The sequence below is a fragment of the Sphaeramia orbicularis genome, chromosome 7 (genome assembly GCF_902148855.1).
Source record: "Sphaeramia orbicularis chromosome 7, fSphaOr1.1, whole genome shotgun sequence".
NCBI classification, from domain to species: Eukaryota; Metazoa; Chordata; class Actinopteri; order Kurtiformes; family Apogonidae; genus Sphaeramia; species Sphaeramia orbicularis.
This window is the reverse complement of record NC_043963.1, coordinates 15,540,090-15,564,301: the sequence shown is the minus strand read 5'-3', so window position 1 is coordinate 15,564,301 and position 24,212 is coordinate 15,540,090. Positions and strand designations below refer to the sequence as shown.

The following is a 24,212-nucleotide window of genomic DNA, read 5'->3' as shown; positions in this document are numbered from 1 at the left end:
TGGGTTCTAGAACTCAGGTCTTTTATATGGTCTTGACGCTTAATAAAGTTACATCACAATATTTGTTCTGTACAGGTAAAGCAATACAAAACTTAGAAGAAAAGAAAATAGCAAAAAGTCCAAAAATACTCCAAGTATGGATTGTTGGTTGGAACAAGAGGAAAACTAGTCTCAGGTGTGAACATCCCTGAACCTCAGTCATCATCAGACAGCTCCAGGTCTTCCACCAAATCCTCATCTCCCTCTGCCAGCTTTATCAGAGCAGCAGAAGACAGTGGCTGAGGAGCCCCAGAGGCTGTTTCATCCCCCTCCTCTTCATCATCATCATCATCATCATCTGAAAAACAGGAACAAAAAACAGTGACGACACTCTCCTGTACAGACTGATGATCCTTCTGTTTTACAGGTTCAGTCCAGATCATCTGAATGCGATTAGGTCCAGTTTAGTCTCTTGTGCTAATAAGAGCTGCTCATTTTTGACATTAGCTGACTCTTTCTGAGCTAACAGTAGCTGGTGTTGAACACTGCTGTTGCTTTAAAGTAGCATTAGAGGCACTGAAGAACTGGAAGGATCTGTTGAAGGATTTCAGACTTGATTCCTCTATAAATGACGGATCAAGTGGTTATCACAGATGCAGGATATGGACAAAAGTACCTGACCAGTGTCAAAACAAGAACCATAGATTTATACTGAACTACTCTATAAATATAAGGTCAGTATTTTTCCACAGGACGCCTTCACTGGTTATATTATGGTTAAATATATACCTTTAATAAATAATCTGGTGGTCCGGGTTGAAATTATTCCTCCTTCAAAAAGATTTGAGGGTGAACAGAAGGTGTTTGATATCTGCAGTCAGACATTTACAGCCTCTGTTTATTGAACTGAACATCTTTTTCTTGACACTTCAACTGAAGTTGTTTTCTGTAAGTTACATTAAAAGACACTCAAATGATACTGTTGTGGAAATGTTTGATGAAATCTGTTGTTCATCAAAAACATTTAATCTTAGCTCATCCATCCCCTCTCATGGTCACCATGCTCTGCACCAGCATGTGAAAAGTTTACATAGACTTTTGTTTATTTAGTTTAACTTATCTGAAAAACAATTCTACATAAGTGTAACTCATACATATAATATAAATAGTGCTCATACATATAAAATTACTTTATTACACTAATGAGTCATGATTTTCGGGATTTTCTAACAAAAGGCCAAATGTCTGTTTGTTACTCAGTAGTTCTCAAACTTTTTACAGTGGCATGAGTACCCCTTGAATATATAGGCAAAATGTGTTCCTGTGCCAAAGGTGTCAGTTTATGTTTTCCAAAACTTCGTACACAAACATATATTTAACTGTAATACATAAAAAATAACACACATTTGAAAGTAAATTTGTGTGCAAAATATAAACTGAAAAGTGCCCTCTTTCATCAAGAAAAATAAATAAATTGGTCATTAATGACTAAATGAACCTTTCATCAACAAAAAATGATTACTTAGCTACTCAAATAAACTCATTTTGAATAATATAAATTAGAAATGTTCTTAAAATGTTACCAAAGCTTAAACAACATGATAAACAAAAAAACTACTATATGAATGTATTTATTATGTTTTATATTTCAGCATTAATTCTTATTATTTATTTCACATTAGATGATGACTTATTTAATATATTTTTCCAAAAGATTTGAAGTACCCCTTGGGCTTCTTCCATGTACCCCTGGGGGTACACGTACCCCACTTTGGGAACCCCTGCTTTAACTGATAACAGAATCGTCCATGCTTTTATTTGTCTTTTGCTGCTAAGATTATCATTAGTTCATGAAATACACCAAATAACTTGAACTGTAGCCTGTGCATTGGTTTCCTGTTCAGTTTTCAGTTGGTGTTTAATGTTATTCTTGACTGCTAAGGGTTCACATGACCAGACCAGGGTGTGTTTGGTGACTTATGGCTTTTGTGGTTTTGCAGTTTGGGCTTCAGTTTCATTCTTATTCAGATTTGTTTGCTAAGTTTAACACCAGTTTTATAACCCTTCTTAAAGTTGTTTTTTGTTGTTGATTAATTCTACCTAAAAATGCTTATAATAACATTATCTTTATCTCATAAATTAATATAGGGGCCTATAAATGGTAAAAGACTTTTTTTTTTAACATTTCATACACTAGTCACCGATCATGAAAATAATTGTTACCACATTAGGTTCAATACAGTTTTAGTTGGATTTTGGGTAGAAATATCAAATGTATTCCATGTTTTTGCCATTTAAAATCTCCAAAATGATCCCTGCTGTCATGTACAAACTAAACACAATAATAAAGACTTTATTCGATTCGAAACGAATACACAGAGGATTATAATTAGAACAAACCAATCTGACAGGTCTGTGAGTGTTTTGTTTGTGCAGACCTGAGTCTTTGCCCTCTAATCCCTCGTCGTCGCTCATGTCAGACAGGTCTTCAACATCTTCATCCTCGTCTGACCCACGGCTGTTTTTCTTACCTGAACAGAGACAGAAAACAGATGGTGCATGCAGTTTTGTGTGTTACTTTATCCAGATATTCCTCAGTTTGCGTCGGTACATCACTGACGTCTAAAGGACTTTGGAGACACCTATATGTGGGCCAGGCATCAGAGGCAGCTGGAGGTGTCTATTTCCTCCTGAGATGGAACTGAGAGTCGATTACAGACGCCGCCGCTGCTGCACAAACACCCATGACAGTTTACTACTGGCAATTTCAGACATCTTATGCTCATGGCCTAAATATAGCAAATGAGATAGCAGGCAGGTTCCGCAGCTGCATGTTGGTGTGTTGGTGTGTGTGTGTGTTTGTGCTCGCAGGAGAGAACTTGGGAGTTTGTCTAAAATTGTGTTGTGTTACACTTCAGGACCAGTGTGTGTGTGTGTGTGTGTGTGTGTGTGTTGTATAGCCAAAGGGACAAACTGGGGTCCACCGGCTTTGAAGTTGAGGTGTGATGAGAGGCTGTGGGCGTGGAGGAGAGAGAAGCAAAACAGAGCGACTTCCTCCGACTGCTGCGCCGCAATCACACGGTTACACAACATGAGCAGACAAACGGCGGCTGTTTGGACGCCAGGTACCTCCCTTCATTTCACTTCCCATCTACAAAACATGAAGATTTACAGCCGAAACCAATGCCCTCAAGCCTCTACCAAGGGAATGGACTTCAGATGCTGTACATTATTATTATTATTATTATTATTATTATTATTTGCTGATATCGGCAAATAACAATTTGCATACAAGATGTCTTCAGATATTTGTCGTATTATATTGAACATTTTTTCATAAATTTGAACATTTTAATGTGTTAAAAGACAATGTGATGAATGACTGGAAGACTGAAATAGTAACTATTTTTTTGTTTATATAATGAAGATTTCTTTGTAGAGGGATAGGTAAGAGGGTTAAATAAGAAAAAAGAAAAGAAAGTAATATCGGTATCTGCATTGGTTTTGTTATTTTAAATATGGCGCTGGTATCAGCCGAGAATTTTCCAATCAGTGCATCCCTACTTGTAATGTCCTTTTGTCTTTTTGTAAGTTCAGTGGGATTTTGTAAAAAGCTGCTGGACTCACATTCATGAAACCTGATGTAAGAATAGGACACAGGCTAAGCATGAAACCCTCATATTTTGTAGTAAATACATAAAAAAACAGGACCAAGGATCCTGTAGTTTAACGACATTTCTGAAGACATTAACTGACATTCATTTGACCATTCAAACTCACTCAGGGTCAAAGGTCATGGCTGCAAATGAAAGCCCACGTGTGACTTCCTATTTATTGCCAATAGTAATTGTACCAATAACTTCCACTGTTTTGAAGTTATAGCACTTTGAAATGTGTCCTGTTATAAACCAATGGGGATTTTTCAAATTAAAAAAAAAATCATAAAAAAAATTCCAAGATCAATATTTCTCAATTCTTTTAAATAACTTGGTAGACCTTGCCCCAAGGAACCTCTGCTATGAATTTCAATTGATTCTGGCTGACAGTTTTGGAGAACAAGTTTCTAGAAATCTGGACATAGATGACCTTGAGTTTGACCTTTCAAGGTCACTCAAGGTCAAAGGTCATGGCACCAAATGAAAGCCCATATGTGACTTCCTATCTATTGCCAATAGTAATTATATCAATATCTTCAACTGTTTTCAAGTTATAGCATTTTGAAATTTGTCCCATTATAAACCAATGGGGATTTTTCAAATTTCAATCATCAAAAATTCAAAAATCAGTATTTCCCAATTCTTTGAACAAATCTGGTAGACCTTACCCCAAACTTGTTCCACAACAAATATCAAGTCATTCTGATTGACGGTTTTGGAGAAGAAGATTCTTATAAACTTGTTTACAGACAGACGACGGACAGACGACAACTGATACCGAGTCCATCGAACCCTTCAGGCGGTTGGACTAAAAAGGCAGGATCCTGAAACTGCTTTCCACTTAAAAACCAGAAAGCCAATTAATATGTACATCAAACTAAATCAGAAAAAATACAATTAGAGCTAAAACCTTTGTTACCAGGGGAACAGTCAGCTATGCCATGGATCATCTAAGGCAACATCCACACTTATGTGATCACAGTTTAGTAATTTAGAAGTAACCTCAGAACACTGTCACATGCCTGGAACACCATCATCATATAGCCAGGGCGATGATCATGAGGCTCAACACTGGAATGATGACAAATTCTTCAAATAACAGCTCACTAGTGAAAAGCAGAGTTTAACTGCAAAACAACTGCCAACAACAATACAATCAGGATACGTAGCTGATCCAAGCTGACAAATGGAGGTGTTTATCATTATTTCTAGTCTCTGTTTTCGTCCATAGTATTAGGCAATATACAGGTTTCTAAACTAAAACATCCAAAACAAGCTGTAAACACAGTAAAAGATCTATATTATCAAATAAAAAGCATATTAGTGTGGACTGAACCCAACTACAGAAAGAAGATTCCAAAATTCTGGGTGAAAACACATCATGGCCTTTTGGTTTTCCAAGAACAAACAGAAGCTGTTCAGCTTCAATGCGTCAGTACCTTCGACTGATTATTATTTTATAAAAAACAGTTGGTTTCGCAACAGTCAGATAACCTCTCTGATGATCGTTAACATTTAATCTGTAGACTAACAAATTATTATGAACAAAATGGTTGTTTTGTGAGACATGATAGATTACGATGTTGTAAAAGTCACCAATGTAATTACAGCGGTTCTACAGTCTGCATTTTATTCTTTATACATAGCCTGACCATCATTCCAAACTGTATTAATCCACTGGATAACTTTCATTAATGCACATTCACTGGGGTATCATTTCAATAAGCTGATGCAATGTCAACATTTATTTAATTTATTTGTTCTTATCTATTTCTCCTTTATGTGAAGCACTTTGTAACATGTTGTTTTAAAAAGTGCTATATAAATAAAGCTTTACTTAGTTACTTAATTTATGTCATTTTATGGACACATAACGTTACTGAACCTAGATTTGACCACCTGAAACAAGCCCCGACCACAACACTGCCCCCACAGGCTTGTACTGTAGGCGCTAGGCATTATGGGTAACAACTTTGGAATAGGGTCAATCTGGACTCATCAGTAGGGGTGTAAGAAAATATTGGTTCTGCAATATATCATGATATTTCATCTCACAATACTGTGTCGATATTAAAAAGTACTGTATCCATATTTTTAGGCATTTATTCAAATGCAGATATTGTGGAGGTTCGTTTTAGTATTTTGTTTTTCTTTTTTGTTTCTATTTTATTTATTATTATCTAACACTCTTATTAAATAATGTTAGCTCCTTTGTTGGGATTGAACTAAAATAATGTTCTGATGATAGTTCTGAACTAACAGAATATGAACATTTGAACAGGATCTTAAAGCGTAATGTCTGTAAAACGGAATTTAAGTTTTAACAGGAAATTTTGTGATATAGCATTAGATCTTGTTCTGATCAAATAAAAATGTGTTTAGTATTTGGACATAGTTCTGGTGCAATTCAATTCTTTATGGAAATAATCATTAAAAAGAAAAGAAAGAAACAAAAAATTGCCTTTTTAACAGTATCATGATATATCGCGATATATCGTATTGTGGTCCTAGTATTGTGATTTGTATCGTATCGCCAGACTCTTGCCAATACACAGCCCTACTCATCAGACCACATGACCTTTTTCCATTCAAACAGTCCAATCTTTATCTTGACCCTGGAACTCTTACTCCACTGCTGCTCTTGTACTCTGCTGTTGTAATGCTGCAATTTCCTGACATTGTGGGACAAATAAAGGTTTTCTTATCTTATCTTATGTTCTCTTTAAACTGATGTTTAAAAAATGGGAAGCTACTCACTGCATCCATTAAAGGGTTAAAGAACTTTTTCCTCACTGAAACATATTAATCGCTGCAGTTTCTATCCAATGGAAGGATCTTACATATGTGCTTAGTTAAATCCAGGCGGTGTTTATCACGTGAAGCAAAGCTAACCAAATCACTGGGTGCGTCACGGATCTGTGTGTCCAGAGATGACACGTCTGCTACAACACAAGACTAAAGGTCGTAAACGTTAGGAGATCAATGGATGATGTTGGAAAACTGGCTCACAGAGACTGAATTTAAGGTACACAGCTGTGGGCTAGTTATTATGCTTTCACCAGGAGTGAAAGGGCTGGGATTGAGTTTGATGATGTTTCCAAGTACCAACAACATGCTTCACTTGTTGTTTAACAATGACCTTAGTGTGGGGCTCAAAGTTTCATTAAAACTCTAGTAGTTTTTCTGTAATGCTGACAAACAAGAGACTGCATAACCTCCCAAGTTAAAAAAATAAATAAATTTAAAAAATCTTTGTCCTACTTGCTTGCTTTGCTTTTGGATTACACACACCTGAGTTTTCCTCCACCACCCCCTCCTCGGCACTCAAGTAATTCTCACTGAAGCTTCAAAGCCCCAAGAGCAGTATTTGGGACGGATCTGCAAGGATGACGACCGTCTACCTCACTGCCTCCCACTTTTTACAGCGTGGAGGATTCAGTAGAGCCTAAGCAGTTGCCCCCAGATGACCTGAAGATTTACACCCCCCCCACACACACACGCACGCACCGACAGAACCGCAACACACATCAATCTAAATCATCGGCCCCCTCCTCTCACACTCCTCCTCTTTCCGGGAGTGTGTGAGACCACAAAGAGCTTTGGTGAGCTGCCCGAAAGCTTTTGGCTCCTCGAGGCTGGACGACGGGGTGGTGGGAGTGCGCTATCATCGCAATGCATGAGCACGTGTTTGGAGGACATGCGGGGGCAGCTGGTTTAACCCAGAGCTGAAAGAGACTGAGACTGAAAGAGGTAGAAAGACGGAGTGAGAGACGGGGAGTGGGAGCGGCCACCTCTGGCTGTTCCACTGGGCTGGTTTGAATTAGGAACCCCCGCTGGGATCCAAGCCTGTACTTCCTGTTGGGGGGGGTTCAGCATGTGTGTGTGCGGAGTGGGGGGGCCGCAGGAAAGACGAACGGGGGGGGGGGGGGGGGAGGCGGAGGCTCGCCGCTTGCCGGCAGCTGCCCATCCGTTCGTGGGGACTCTCCCTACAATGAAGTCCAGATGCATTTAAAAAAAAATCCCCCTGCCGCCTACTCCTTTCCTCTGTGACCTTGTGCCGGGCTTTTTCTGCTTGGAACGTGTCCGAGTGTAAAGCTGTAAAAGCTACGCTGCAGCTGCCTGCGACCCGCAGATGACCCCGAGAGGATGACACACACGGGGGTTAAAGAAAGCAAGAACCCAGAAAGATCTGAGCTATCTGAGATTTTCTTGGGTTTGATTTTCAGTTACAGAGTCTTTATGGAGGTTTAAAGACACCAGGCCTTATGACAACCGCCAACCACAGGTGATCAGATTCACAGAGCCAAACCTGTCTGATAGTAACTGAACAAAAGTATTAAAATCACACACAACCATTGACACCTCTTAAATTTTGCTCTTGGACCAAAAGTTCAGGCTGTAACAAAATACCGCCCCCTAGAGGCCAAAAGAGGCAGCACACCACTGTTTACTAAAACGACAACCAGCTCCTTTTCAGGACACTTAACAAGGGAGAAAAACTGATGTGAAACAATGATCTGACCTTTGACTTTCAATCCAGATTCCTCTTCATCTGAGTCACTGTCAGACTGGAACAGATCCTTGAACTCCTTCTTGTCCTCTTCCTTCTTCTCCTGAACCTTCTTGCGTTTGATTTCAGGCAGGTCCAGATCTTCCATCTGCACAAACACACAATAACAGGCAGGCCAACATAAAAGGCAGCTGAATGATTATGAACAAAAGTGAAATAACTCATCCGTCTGTAAAGTATTTATTTCTATATAGCTGTACTATTTTGGGATATACAGAACCAAATCCAAAGTTATTATTGTACTCATTTCCTCTAGTCGCTATAATATGGTTAGATTTTCAATTTGATTTTTCATGTCAGTTTAGGTTTAGTTACTGTTGTGAGCCGTATTACTTGTAATTTTCCAATCCTATATTAATCCATTTCATCTGATTTTATTATATCATATTTGTTAACATTACAAGATCCAAAGCAGTAATTAGCAACTGGAGCTAAATAAAAAGCAAACTTCAAATTACTGACCTGGAAAGAATATACAGTATTTGGAACCAATTGCAGGAATAATTAGGATCTTTGTGAATTTTCAACCAACCAGACCTTTGTAGGTTGACTGCTAAAAATTAGGACAGACAATACTTCAACAACATTTATTCTCACTTTTTAGACTGAATTGAAGGGATAATAAGCAAGTAGTAGTGAATAAATACACCTTGTCACATTTCCGTGTTGACAGGCTATTACCTGTGACGATACAAACCAATCAGATGGCACTGTGGGCAGGACATTACTCAAGAGATTTAGAACCATAGTAATGTATAATTAAAGACGTTTATTTTACTAGATTAAAAAAAATCCTAAAAGGATAACTGTAAAAAATATGGATTTCAGAAAACAAAGGTGATCTTACACTCAATTCAGTTCTGTGTCAGTTTGTGTATGCTTTGTCTTTTGGAGTTTTTATTCAGTTTTGTGTGTTTGAAAACTGCATTTTCAGTTAATGACATTGAACTGCTTTTCACTGCTGGGTTTGTCTTAGATTTTATTACTAGTAGCTTATTATTACATTATTACTTATAATAACCTTCACCATCACACTGACACTGATAAACAAAAAGACGAAAAGGATTTATTTTAACTGAGCAGAACGAGGCAGAAGGTGGTGTATATGTAGTTGGATACGTACCCTCTCTTTGCCAGAGATCTCCAGCTGGATCTCCTTCTCCCTCATCTTCTTCCACTGGCTGTAATACCTGCTGAGCGGAGTCCCTTCATCCTGGACCTGCTTCTCCCACACAGCCTGACAAACATGGAACACAAACTGATCACAACCCTGGAAAGTGTCTGGTCTGAGTGGTTCAAAGTGACCAAGTTCAGGCTCTTGTCAAACATTAAATATTCAAAATGGTTGAAAATTTGTTGAAAATCTTTTCCGCACAATATTTCAAGTTCATTGAGGCTCTAAAATGATTCTACACAAAGCTGTCTGAAGCAGACGAGACATTAGAGTCAGTCAGAAGATGTAGAAAACAGATTGAAGACGGCTGGAAAAGGAGACCAGCGGATCTTCTCCAGCCTTCCCCTAAAGGTCTTTGTGGATGATATTGATTAGGTCCAATCACATTATCTGGCCAACAAATCCAATAGAGCGTACAGACCGCTGCCTCCTGCGCCCGCTGGCTCAACACATTTACCACAATTTGCTGTGTGGCTATTAAGATGGGTGGCATTCTACACAAAAAAAAAGAGAATGGGAAAATAAAAAGGAAAAGTCTAAGTTCAGCTTCACCTCAGCAAAAAAAAACAAAAACAAACAAAAAAAAATCCACAAACATGCAGACAGAATAACACCGTAGTGTGACCTGGATAGAGGCAGGGCATCGTTAATTAGGCGAAGTCTCAGTTTGGGTGACATGTCAGTGGGGAGCTGGTGGCCAGAGGGGGGCCATGGCCTTTTCCACATCACCTACAGCAGGGTTGTCCCCTTCCCCTCGCCTGTGGTGACATCTCCACTGCTGCCACGGTGCCACCACGTAGATACCATGGCGACAGCCTCCGCTGAGCAGAGCGCCGTGGCGACAGGAGCTGGCGCTGCCGTGGTGCCGTGCTGTCTGTCTGCTGTACTCGAACACACACAACCTCTGTGTGCGCACACACACACATTTCTCATCTGCTACATTACACAAAGGCCATCCTCTTTTATTTATTCCTTAAATGCTCCTAAATATTAATCAGCACTTCGTGCCACAGCTCTGAGCTGCAGCAGAATAAGAAGAAATGTATGTGTGTGGACAAGTACCATACAGAGCACATCCAACACACACACACACCCAACACATACACAGACAGACACGCACACACACACGCTAATGGCTGCTCATTAAGGCAGAGGTGCCTCTGGTTCAAAAGCCCATAAGAGCTTCCAGTAACCACAGGGTCATTCTTAACCAGGCCTGAAGTTTATACAGGGAAGTGTCCTCCATTATCAGCTGCTGCCTGGAGGCTTCAACGGTCAGGACTGTCCGATGGCCTGCAGCTTCTCACTCAACTGGACCAGAGCCCAGAGAAAAAGTTCCTGCTTTTAATACTTTTCATCCAGCAGCAACTTATGTTTGTACACACACAGGCTCAGCCTGGCTCACTAATGATCAACCCAGTAAACGACCAAAGTGATGACCATAGACTGTGTTTAAGAAGTAGACATGACACTGAATTTTAGACCAATGGTTTAATGTCTCTACTGTGTTTTATCCGTTGATCATCTTGGTAATTTTGGAGTAAGATGTGACCATATTCAGCCAAAGGGGTGATGTTGGGGAATGTGAACTGCTGCTAAGTTTACTGCCAATTTATCACTATGAGAAAATGGTTAAAAGACATTAAAATCTTACATTAGCCGTGACATTGTAAAAACATTTACTAAAGGACCGTCAGGTTACACAGGGTCTAAATTAGGTGAGATCAGAATGACTCCTGGCATTGCCTCGGTATTTACAAAGAGAAGTTCAGAGGGAGTCAATTACAGCATCATTACAACAGCCGTCAGCGGTATTACACTACACCTTTCTCATGCTTTGGTTTCAACTGACAAACCTACATAACTTACACTTATTGACAAAAACAGTAAGTCCACCTTGTATCGTTCATTAGAATCTGGCAGGTTAACTGTGTAGTTATGTTGCTTTGATTCATGTACCAAAAAGAGCAATTAATGGACATGATTTTCATTGGAATTAATTTCCATTCAGATTTTATCAGACTGTTTTATTCCTTTTATGTTTTTACTTTTATCACCATCTAAACATAAAATACTTGAATCATACTTTACAAACTAAATTTTAAGTGTGCCTAAATCTGAGAATTATTACATCCTTGATATGTTAAAAAGACATTCAAAAAAAAAGAGGTGTTTATCTGAACAACAGCATGTCAAAGGGAAACCTACTACAACACCAGATGTTTGTTACCATGGTAACAGTCAGTTAAACATAAAACTGAGTAAAACACAGCTTGTATTTCATAGTTTGTGTATAACATTATGGAAAGAGAGGAAGAGTGGACTGCCCTTATAGTTAAATGGGCCTAAGTGTGTCAAAGTCCAAAACTGAGCTGGATAATAATCAGACAGATCCAAAGAGTCTGATGAGCCAGTTGAAATATATGTACTTTTATATGTACAAGTTTGTTTACAGAAAAAAGCCATAAACAGAGAAATTAGTGACAGTGAATAGTTGTTGCAATGATGTTTTGTTGGGCTATCCAATAGTTATATAAAGAACTACTTCTACAACAAAAACTTAAGGTGAAACATGTCCACCTTTATAAACAGTCAGTCCTTACGTTCCATTGTGTGATTTTTGTTTGTTAAGCCTACCAGCAATTCCTAAAATTTATAACCATGTAAATAAGAAAATAGGAAGCAAGAAAAATAAGAGAAGATACCTATGCAGGAGGTGAACTGAGGACTCCAGAATGACAGCCTGTGAAATTGGGAGCTAGTCTCCCTGCTCTTTTTCTTTCTCCTCCTGTTAAACACACTCACCACAGCGGTGGCATCGGCTACTCCGAAGGCGGCCTTCTGTCTCCGTCCTGTGATGTAGCTGCTGTTCTCCTGCACCTTCTCCAGCAGCTGGCGCACCGGCTTGCAGTAATTGGCCACTTTGCATTCCTTCAGGAACGCTTTCAGCTGCAGGGACATGAAGAGGGAGTATGAGAAAGAAGAAGCAGTGTAAAGCTCCATCCAGGCTGCCTGTTCTGCAGAGCAGAAGGGTTTGTGGTCATTTCCTCTAAGGTGAACAGCTAAACCTGAAGCAGCTCCTGAATCAACCATTAAGACTACAAGTAGAATATACATAAGTAACTGAACACTTAGAGTAAGCCTAGTGAACTAAAATGTAGAGAGGATGTACAAAACTCCATGCAAATAAAGGAAGGACAATGATTTTCCACACATATTTTTCTAAACATATATTTTCCCTTTTTCTTTTAACTAATTCTCTCCACACAAACTTCATCTTACAAAATATCTCCACACACACTAGAATACAAAAACAACAAGAAATTGCAACAAACATTCAAGCCACTGTCTCTGTTGGACTTTATACAGTAGACACCTTCAGATAACACTGCATACTAGATGCAGAGGCTTTAGTCTGTCAGGAAGTTGAGCAGTAATGACAAGTAAATGTATTAAGTTAACTTAAAAGTGCTGGTTTGGTTGCTTAAGTGTAATTCAAAAAAAAAAAAAAATTATAAATATCTCACTACAACAGCAGCACATGAGTCAGTGCTGACAGCAAACTGCTGCTAGTAATGCAGTGACTTCTAGATCTATATAACCTATGTTTGATGTTTCAGACGCACAAAACAACAAGTATATGTGAACTGATAGTACTACTAATATTATACTTTGCAATAATACAAACATTTACTTTGGTTTAATTGACCACCATTGTAATCTTAATGCAGTATTTAATTTAAAAAATTGAATTTTATGGACATTTTTGAGATGTAGAAACCCTACAATATTATCTGCCAAGATGTGAACAGAGTCCTGTTACCTGAATGATGGTGGGCAGTGCGAGCTCAGGGAAGCCGATGGTGTTGGCCTGAGTGTGGAAATACTCCAGTATCAGATCATACAGCTGATCGACCAAACCATCCTGAAAATGAGCAGCAAAGTAAAATTAACAGTAAGAAAAGTACTAATAAAATTACATCACAAATGGTATTTTATTCCGTAACAGAGCATTTTCAAGATGTAGCACCATAACAGCAATTTTTCAGGTTTGTTTTTGTCAATACCAATGTTTTGGAGGCCACAGCTTCTCCAGTGTGCGGCTGATGGTTTTCTCCATTTGACAGTAAACTGAATATCTTCAGATTTTGAGATTCCAGTTAAAAATTTATATAATTTACCTTGGGATGAGAGAGAATTCATCAGACAGTTTCCACTGTCATCTAGGGATGCACCAACACTGACTGGACTGACTAAACTTCGAGTAATAGCCTAAACAGCTGGAAACTCTATAAGCCAGACTATTTAGTTTAGTTCTATGTTATCATACTTGCACATACTACATCACCCTACAAGGGCAAAAAAATTCACAATCCATAACAGAAAACAATAATATACCAACTTCAAAAGATTTGACTCAGTAAATGATATTATATTCTAGAAATTACATCAACAACAAAAAGGTCAGTACCTTTGAGATACTACACATAGCTACATCAACAAGTGTTTTTTCCAAGCTGCTGGTGCATGATTATTACTTTAAAATGTATTTATGTGACCTGGTATCGACATCCAAACTGAAAAAAAAAAAAGTGGTGCATCCCTACTTTTTACTGCTACAAAGTTCACATGTGGATACATTTTCTGCTTTGTAAGTTAATCTTGGAAACCCATCCACCACATTGGCAGGCAGGTGTTTGTACCACCATAGTCATAAAAACAATACAAAGACTAGGGTTATAGTCTCTATGTTTTAGTGTCAGTAATGGACATGCTGTGTCTGTTTCACACACAAAGACACATGAATTATGCAAAAGTGTGACTCGTGGTGAAAATATGAAGTAGATTGGTCCAAACGAATGAAAATAATAAGACCTAATCTACAGTATCACTATCTCATAACAATTCCCTAAGGGGCTCAAGAAATGTACAGAACATTTAACGTTTGATTATAAAAGAATAACACTTAACAGTGAAACCTGTTTGGCTTATATGAACTACAAGCTGCCTAAACCAGATGAATCAGTGCTTTTAGTCAGGTCTGTAACAACCTTACGAGGTAGGGGTTCTTGGCAGCTGCCCAGGTGACAGCAGTGAAAACTGCCCTAGTGAGCGAAGCGTAAGGGATAATCCCTGAAGGCCGTGTTTCAATCCTCTTGGCCCTGACAAGGGGCTTTGAACGCTGCCCTCAATCCCCTTATGCACACACGCAGGCTACGGCACCAATACGAAAATAACACTAACCAACCTTGAACGTCTTCACTTGAACTGATCAGCTGCTGCTCCTCAGAGCACAGATCAGCAGCAGAGTCAAGTATTACAATGAGTGCTTTCCCCAAACACGCTTTGTGGACAGTCTTTGCTCAGGATTTAATGGTTTAAATCCTGTAGGATCCTTACCTTGTAGGCTTTCTCCATCAGGTTGACTTTGTTAAGTTTCAGAATGACTGCAAAGTTGATTGGTTTTTTGCTCATTCGCCCTGGTTTCTTGTTGAAGTCTACCTGTTGGAAGATCTGAAAAGAAAACATACAAATAACCAAAATGGAAGTTAAAATCTCTTCTGAACCAACAGAAACAAGTCATATAATAGCACAGTCTTATTATAGCAAAGAATGGAAGCACGGACTTGGAATTATTCTTGTTTATTGCAGCAAAGAATGTTTTTTTTGTACTTTGCCAAAACAGTGAGTGAGTTGTTCATTCAAGTCAATATGAAATGGCTCAGAAGTGAAGTGATGTAAAAAACTAAAAAAAAAACCCCAAACTTAGTTCAGTTCTAAATGACATGAATTCAAATCACAATCAGTGAAATTCTGAATTGAACATGAAGAACATTCTCAACCACATTTAAGGGGCCAATTCAATTGCACTCCAAGAAAAACGACGACTTCATTATGTACTATAAGCTTAGTCTACAGTGCTTTAATTGTGGTTAATGTGGCTGTGCATCTCCACTTTTTTCTTGTGACCTGTGAACCAGTCAGAACAACCAAATAATTAGAAAAAATACATTTGAACTGACTTTTCACTTTTGACTTGATTTTCCACCACAACTTGCGTGTAATTACAATGTTCTACAGTGACAGTGTTTTTATTGAAGTAAAATAATGCAATACGTTTACACTTCTCATTGTTAAATGTGGAGGTAACAACAAATATGAAACAAGGACAGTCATATTCATCCAACGGTTTCCAATCAATTAATCGATCGCATAAGGTATAAGAGTTCAAGTACTGCATTTTATTTATTTATTTATTTTTACTTTGACGAAAGCCTACAGGAGCCAAAAACATATGTTGGTCTTAAATCATTCTATGTAATAAGACATATTTGACTAAACATGGCTCATTATAAACTATGCACCTTTCTACCTCTACATATGTGAATCAAAGCATTTGATTTTTCATGTCATTTCCCAGAGATATCACTCCTACGCATGTCAAGCATCAGGATAAGAAACAAATAACTCATGTACTGCATCACATTAGTTGATAATGGTTGTTCAAATAGTGCATTTAAACATTTTATACATTACTCTTGCTTAAATACTGCAGTGTTACCGAGTTGTCTATCTTTGTGAAAGTACAGCCAACGTGTGGGCTATTTGTCTATAAGCTTTAGCTTTCACATCTGCCCACAGTGCGCAAGTGAATTTCTGTCTTTTATTTGTGTATCAAGCTATTTCTGACTCCCCGTATCGCTGTGCGTTTCTCTGTGTGTGCATGTGTGTGGTGTGTATGTGTGTGTCGTCGTTAATGCGCTCAGTGTGCGAAGCAGAGCAACGCTCCTGGCCGGTGCTGTCTGTACAAACATAGGATGTGGTGGCGGTCTGCGGGGGAGCCAGGGGGAAGTGGGAAAACATGGGCCAACCCTAATGCACGCACACACATATACACACATGCACGCACAGCTACTGAAGCAGGAAGCTCCAAATCATACACCCCCCTCGGAGATGCGAGAACACACACAGGCACAGACACACAGGAGGAAGGGGCTGCTTCTGCTGCTCTAATTAAAACAGTAGCAGCGTACCTCAGCCTGCCTTTAACAAGGGGAACAGTAAAGGAGAAAAAAAAAAACACACAGGAAATATCGGGCGTCACAAATAAACATGGCTTGCTGTCGGGGGTGGGGGGGGCTCCGAGTGTGTGTTGAGGGAAAGAAGGGGTGGGGGGTGGGTCATAGGCAGAGAGGATGTGGTCTGCACAGCGTGTTAGGACTCAAGTGTAAACCACAACTGCACCTTTATCGCTTTGGTCAAACTGCTGCACACACACACAGATGCTCAAACACAAATGTGCATACACCTATACACAAACACACATGTACACAAACACACTGACCACTCCCAGCACACCAGGATAGTCACTGTTGCCAACATAAGTGCCCACCAACAAACCACAACACCCCTGACATATGCATAAACAGTCAGAAACAAAAAACACACTACATATACAAACACACCACATAATCACGTGCTTAACACCTGACCGAGAGACAAATTGTCAGTTGGTGACCCTTGATTGGTCTGATAACAAAGGTGCTTCTCTCACACTGTTAAACCCAGTGTTGCATTTCCCTTCAGTTGTGGCCGTTGAGACCAAAATGCATTTGATACGCCACTGATGTTTTTCCACAGTAAACCACCGGCGGAACATTTCATCACATCTACCTTTTCATCGTTTCCATTTGTGACAAACACAAGCCAAAGTTTGTTCTACATGATTCTGTCTCTCAGGTGGTGCTGGGGCATTGAAGAGCAAGAATTTGACTCTGTGCTAAACTTTGCACAAACAGGACAGATTCAATCAGATGGGTTTGGATGAGATTTAGTTCCTAACGATGTCATGAAGGTCTTACCTCCAGCAGGAAGGGCAGGACAGGTACAAATGTTTTAGTGCTGCTTGACAGCAGAGTGAGGGCTCTGCAACAGTGCATCCTCAGGGGGTAATATCTCGCTATGGGCACCAGTCTGTTGAGACAGAGGAAAGAGTGGTCAGTGTCTCCACCTGCTGTTTGCAAAGGTACAGTGACACAGAGATTAGATTCAAATTCACCACTTTCAGAAATCTTACACTGGCAATAATAGTTAACACTAGGGAGCTTATAAATAAATATATAACTGACTGACATATATGAGCATAAATATTAAGTAATTTAGTCATCAAAAATATGTGACATATACCATAGTTGGTGAGAATGCAGGATTTCTGCATTGATCAACACAACACTAATGTGAAGACTTTTCTGAAATTAGGATCCTGTTTGAAAGGGACCAGATGTCAGTTTTAACTTCCTTGTGCAAGAAAACTCAAAGTCAGGGTTGCTTGGGAACAGCATCCATTAAATGTAAATGTAATTGTAAAGTTATAGCCAAGTATTTACTCCAATCATTTCAAGGCGTTTCAAAAGTTATTCCAAGTCATATTAAGGCCTGAAACTAAAGAAAATCAACAGACTTTGCACCTGTGGAAATCCTGAACAATTAACAGCAAATGTGTGAGTCTTTACAAACTGCATTATCATCAGTTTTTATTACAAAAAATACATTTTGTTATAACTTGACCTACTATACATCATGCAGTCCTGGTATAATCATCAAAACATAAATATTTCTGAAATCGTCAGCACCACAGGAGTCCTTTGTGTAATGGTGCTTTATTTCATTTTGTCAGCAGTCATTCCGTCACAGCAGGAAGCTACTTGTCTTCTGTTCTGTACATTTGTTGCAGTGAAGTGATATGGACACGTAAATCTACTGATGACACTAAATGTGATTACAAGGCACTTCAACAAAAGAAAGATAAAAAAAAATGTATTAAAAAAAATGTGGTGTTTAAGTTCAGTGCAAGTGACAGATCCATTCATTTGATGAATTTTCAGAAACTTTAAACACTGAACTCATTAAATTATGGTGGCGATTCTATTATGAAGATGGTTTTCAAGAAGGATCACAAAAGTAGGTAAAGTATGTTCATTATTGAATCATCTAACAATAATGCATGATTACAATTTCATTCATCAAAGCAACAGAATGCAAGACAGTAGTGAAACCAGGCTCAGACTTAATCTAGTGCTAATGCTGTCTTAAGTATGATATAAATCTGCATGTGTTCCACCATAAATGTAATTAAGTATAGAGTATAAAGAAAACTACTCAAAATCTTACCAAAAAACAGACTCAACTATTACTGACAGACTTTTGTCAATCTGTTCTGATTGACACCCTTTTTGGTATTTTTGTCAAAAATAGAAAGAAAAAATGTTCATTACATTTAAAAAATTCTACATAAAGAGTTATCATTTTAAATAATAACATATCTAATTTTTTTATTTGTCATTTTAACTGATAACGCAGAACCCCAAGTAATAGAAATTTCACTTTAGACACACTAACTATTCTATCATGACAGTAGGAATAGGTTGAATCTACTATTTAACTCCTTCCATAGTTTAGGCTAGAAAAGTAAAAAAAAACAACTTTGAATAAGAGGAGGCATATATACTCACTTAATGGTTCCAATTATGACCTGGCAGAGTGGATAGATGAGAGGCTGGAGGACGTCACTGGGGTACAGAGTACTCAGGACTCGACACCACAGGTATAAGCAGTGGATATACTGCCAGTTATAAACCGACTGGTACGTCTCCTATGAACACACAAAAGCAGAGTCTGGACCTTAGTTATCAGTAAGTGATACACATTGAAATACAAAGCCATGACTGCAGCAAAAAATAAAAGCATTTACCCAATTAAAGTTTCTTTTTGCTATGTGAGTATGTGAAGTGAGAGAAAGATGCCATAAAAAGTAACTTTAATTTTTGTCAGCAGTTGCAGAACAAAATTGTCCTCCAAATTACCCTTTCAAAATAAATTATAAGCAGTAATTCTACTTTAAAGCACTCAAAAGTAAGATAAGCAAAAAATTTCCATTACGGAGTTTCTGAGGGAAAAAAAAGTGTTCTGACAGTATGTCAAAGATATCAATGTATATTGTACAGCTAGGATAATACAAGGATGGGAAAATGTGTCACTGTGACCACTAGAGGGTGTATTGAGCTACTGTTGCCTTGATTCTGCCAGACTCCCAGTTCAATGAAAACAATTATCAAAGGGTCTTGACCAGAGCATGATGAGAAAATATCTGCATTGCTGTTGTTTTTCCCTCTAACACTGGCTCTAAATTAAGAGAATGAGATTTGAGGCTGAACTTGCCGTGTTTCTTTTAGGCTGGTTATGTTTACTTATGAAGGTTACGAAGATCTGAGGTCACTATGCTAAGTTATCATGTTTGCTAAGCTCACAGTTTGGAATATAGAGTTCAGACCTTGTTTGGACAATTCAAAATAAATCTTTAGTGCAACTATTGACAATACAAACCATTTGGCAAACAAAAGGTGTCTCTACTGTGGACTGTTTCTTGCTAAAAGTCAGTTAAGCTAAAAAACCTACAATGTAAAGCCTAAATTGATGTAGTACTTGAAGATAAGACAACAGTGTTACTCGGAGTTATGTTTTAAGTAAAAAACTTTATGATACTGTAAAACAAATATATGTAAACAATGACTTTCCCTTGCTGTTGACAGTTGAATTCATTATTGAATATCTATACTGCACATAAGCCTTTAAGGTAATATCTTTTATCAATTAAATTAATCTATTTGCCTCTTTAACTCAGTACTGCACAGACAAAAATAAGTTTCCAGCTAATGACAGACAGAACAACTTGTGAAAAACTGAAAGAACAGTATTTTTTTGTCATTTAAGACATAATTTTTCCACAGCTCTGACAAGCAGCCCATCTGTCTGAGAGAAAACAATGAGCCAACCTTTTTCTTCATGGTCATTGCATTCCGGAGGTGGATGGCCAGCTGTCGGATGTAGATGAATGCATGCTGGTACGTGGCCTGTGTGTCTAGAGAGTACATCTCAGTGAGAGTTCTCTGCATGAAGTTGATCATTGGCAGCACATTGGGAGATGTGAACTTGCAGTTTTGTACATAGGAAATGTACATTTGCTAAAAAATAGACAGACAGATAAAAATTAAATGAATGCGACAGAAATGGTACAAAATTAATCTCTCTCTAAATTAGGTTCTATCTAATCTTTAAAGACAGTCTTCTGATCAAATTCTGTTGATTATCCCATTTCTAATTAGTGATGTGGCCTCTCCAGGTCTACTGCTCGACACTCTAATCCAATATCACTATGTATTTAGTTTACCTTGAGAATTTGGTTGAGATACACTTCCTGTTTGTGTCTACAAATCTTGTTGAGGGCGAGGAAAGCGAGAACCCGACTCGTCTCCTCTCCTGTGCTCCACTGCTTCAACAGTTGCTAGAAATGAAAACAGAAATAAACATAAAAATAATTTTTCAAGGATGTAAAAAGTGTGAGTTCTGATGCAATTCTGTGACAACTAATTTTACCTTCACCAGGTGCCGACACTGTTTGGGCAAACACAGGTAATAAGGAATGAGCTGGTTAGTGTGTCTCAGGACAGCACTAATAACTGTAGCTTCTGTGAGACAGGACAACAACTACAAAAATGAGAAAGAGTAGGGAGGTTAGAAAAGTTCAGATCATGAAGAATAATTTCTTCAAGAAGCAAAGAAAGATGTGGCAGAAATAATGGCAGTTGGACAGATCAGTATTTTAAATAAACTGTTCTGTAACAGAAATATCTACCACATAACGATGTGATAAAAACATAAGAAAAATTGTAAGATTAACAATCAACAAACCTGAACTATTCCACTAAGATACATTTTGATGTCTATCTGATTCCTCTGCCACTTTGGACTAGATGATGGGAGCACTAGTCTGGAAACAAAACAGGGAAGACGGTGAGAAATTAACTGTTTTTTTTTCATCAGCTACATCAGAGCCAAAATAAACATATGAGATCATAAGAAATTATATCCATTTCATACTTTTTCTGGTCTTTATTGGGCTTCAGGTTGAGCATTCTCTGCAGGGCCACATAAATATCTCTGATGCAGAACAGGACCAGGGCATTGAAAACTGCAGACAAGAGGAGAGAAGTTGACTATAGTCATTTACAGCAATACCAGAGTACAAAACTTCCTATAAAGACTTTTTCCATATAATATTTTTAATACACTGGTGTAAGATGCAAAATGGCTAGAAAAACTGATGAAAAGGGCTGGTTCTGTTTTTGGAGAAAAGCTGGACACACTGGGGATGGTGCTTAAGAGACGCACACTGAGCAAAGTAGAGGCCATTTGGAAAATCCAGATCATCCTCTTCATCCCATTCTGACAAACCCGAAAAGCAGCTGCATTTGGCAACTATAGTCATTAAGATGCAAGACTGAGAGGTACAAATGATATTTAAATCCAACTGCGATCACAATCTACAACATCTCAGTCTGATGATTCATGGACTGTGCATAAATTCTGTTTTTTGTTTGGTTTCATATTGTGTTTTGTTACCGAGTTGATGGAAAATGGGAATTTTGCCTTGGAATCAATGAAGTTCATCTCCATCTGTCTCACCTGAACTGTCAGCCACTTTGTATCGACACTGCCCGGCTCCTTCACCCTTTGTCGTGGCCACAGCAGCCTTGAAGGCCTGAGTGACCTCTCTGAAGAGACGAGGCGTGGGTGCATTCTTAAGGGCAGCTTTCCAGTCTTCAATCATTTTATCTGTGACTTTGATGGACTCCACTGCCTTCTTGGATTTCTTGGAAGAGCTTTTTTGGCCATCCGCATCATTGTCATCATCATCGTCATCATCATCAGAACTGGCCTCCTACATGCAAAACAGATCAGTGATGTTTTTGGTTAAGAAAACAAAAAAATATATACAGACTTCATACACCATCTCCCTGGCATGGCCTACCTCAAGTTTGGATGGCAGTTTGTGGTATCTTTTCTCATCTTCATCTTCCGAGCTGTCCGTATCATCAAAGTTGAGCAGTGTTTGGTCATTGTCTTGTAAGAATTTGTAGAACTCAGGATCTTTGTTTTTCAACCTGGACAGCTGCTCCTTATGCTCAGAAGCCTTGCCCTTTCTCTTGTCATCTCTGGGGGAAAATATGCACAAGGAGAGTAGCGTAATTGTGTTTTCATCACAACTGCATAAACTGAATGGTCACAGAACAACGTTAATCTTCTTTAGGGATAATTTCTATTTTACTTCACCTTATATTTCTGCTGTACTACATCTAAATCTTAGGTCCAAGTACTGTGCTCTTTAATCCACTACATTTTTCTGACAATGTTATTAACTGCTCAGATTACACCTGTTTACACCATTTCTGTCCACTCAAAAAAGGTTGGAAAAATTCTATCCTTTTATCAGGTTAAAAAAAATCTTTTAAAACATTTTGTGTTAACTAGAAAGAGCACTGTCACAAAACTGAGAACCGACCCTCTTTCTTTGCTGAGCTTACTTTTTAAAAATAAATGGATCTCGAAGGACAGCAATGTTACAAAAATATAATGATCTTACAGAAAATTATGAAGTGCTGTAGATTAAACTGCCATACAATAAATAAAGTGGTTTAACTCAACTCAGCCTTAAACATGTACACCAATAAAATTCAGCGCCAATATTGTTAAATGCAGCAGTGATTTTAGTTCAAAAACACCAAGCTCACAAAAAGCTCAGAACTCACTTATTTGGGGTCTGAGCCTTGATATTTTTCTTGTTATTCTTCTTTGGCCCATTTTTTTGGGGGGTTTCTTCTTCGAATTCATCTTCACCTGCAGAGTCAAAACCTGACAGCAAGAACTCATCCACACTCAGGTCTTCCAGTTTCCTACCAGAGACAAAACAGCAGCAGGTGTGATAATTAGGCCAGGGACACCAACAGACTGGATAAAATTATCAAGGCTGGCTCTGTAATCAGTCTGAGCCTGGACCATTTTATGATCATGGTGGAGAGGAGGACACTGAAAAAACTGATCTCTATCATGGACAATGATGAGCAACCTCTCCACCTCACACTGGACAGACAGCAGAGCACCTTCTTAAAAAGACTGCTGCAGCTCCATTGTCTTACCTGAAATCTTTCCTGCCACATTCCATAACACTGTACAATAAACTCACCTCTGTCTGAGGTCTCTGGCCATAAATCCATTTGCACTTAAATGTCATTTTGCACATTCCCGGTTGGAATATTTCAACTTGTTATGTACCTTACAGTTCTATTTCAGCACATTACAGTTATTGTCCAGATTCTACCCAGATTTTTTATACATCTAATTTATAGTGTACAGAGTATAATGTTTGCTTTTATGTCATATTTCTCTTTACTCATGTTTGCTGTGGTATTATATTGTTATTGAAAGTGTGTAATGTTACTGCTACACTGTAATTTCCCAGTTTGGTGTAAATAAAGCACATCTATCTATCTATCTATGCTAACATGTGGGAGCAACATTGAATGTCGGGGGTATGGTCGTCAACCAAGGATTTAGTGGTTGAACCATGTATTTTCACTCCAACACAGTTAGCTAATTTGGCAGATAGGAGAGAGAGGTTATCCTAATGAAATGTTTTAAATAAACGCTTAAAACTCAGCGAAAAAGTACACAACTTAACCATTAGCTTGGTTGTACCTTAAGCTAGCAAAACATTAAGCTAACATATAGTCATTGAACAATTTAGCTATAACACCTGTTAAATTTCACAATTAAACTGTTTACTTTGACAACATTTACCACGCTAGAAACAAAGTCTGTGGGCTGTTAAAATCACAACATACGGTAAAAGAGTAAATAAAGTTAGTACGTACCGTTTCTGTTTGCCTGCCATGCTGGATTACAACGTGAGAGCAAACCTCACTACCCACAATCCACC

At 38.4% G+C, this 24,212-nt stretch overlaps 1 protein-coding gene across 3 annotated transcripts; it reads right to left on the bottom strand.

Annotated features, from left to right (window-relative positions):
* Positions 1-24,202, bottom strand: noc2l (NOC2-like nucleolar associated transcriptional repressor). 3 transcript variants are annotated; one of them, XM_030139066.1, is made up of 19 exons: positions 24,148-24,202; positions 23,026-23,169; positions 22,248-22,431; positions 21,902-22,157; positions 21,317-21,407; positions 21,128-21,206; positions 20,813-20,923; positions 20,607-20,720; positions 20,212-20,400; positions 18,892-19,031; positions 17,242-17,353; positions 14,780-14,893; positions 13,203-13,304; positions 12,185-12,328; positions 9,329-9,442; positions 8,158-8,293; positions 2,418-2,510; positions 418-422; positions 1-338 (listed from the first exon to the last, which is right to left on the bottom strand). In XM_030139066.1, the coding sequence occupies exons 1-19, from the start codon at positions 24,165-24,167 to the stop codon at positions 195-197; spliced, it is 2,292 nt and encodes a 763-aa protein (XP_029994926.1). In that variant the 5' UTR covers positions 24,168-24,202; the 3' UTR covers positions 1-194. The 3 variants fall into 3 exon arrangements, with proteins under 3 accessions (XP_029994926.1, XP_029994927.1, XP_029994928.1); XM_030139067.1 differs by lacking the exon at positions 418-422 and having other exon boundaries at positions 1-337; XM_030139068.1 differs by lacking the exon at positions 418-422 and having other exon boundaries at positions 1-334.
* Positions 24,203-24,212: the final 10 nt, after the last annotated feature.

What these genes read in the sequence shown, in the direction of transcription:
- noc2l (XM_030139066.1), bottom strand. Translation starts at nt 24,167, where the DNA reads ATGGCAGGCAAACAGAAACG. An exon ending in AAGGCTCAGACCCCAAATAA is followed by an intron (nt 22,432 to 23,025) that starts GTGAGTTCTGAG and finishes ATTTTCCCCCAG; the next exon opens with AGATGACAAGAGAAAGGGCA. An exon ending in CAAAGTGGCTGACAGTTCAG is followed by an intron (nt 21,408 to 21,901) that starts GTGAGACAGATG and finishes TCTTGTCTGCAG; the next exon opens with TTTTCAATGCCCTGGTCCTG.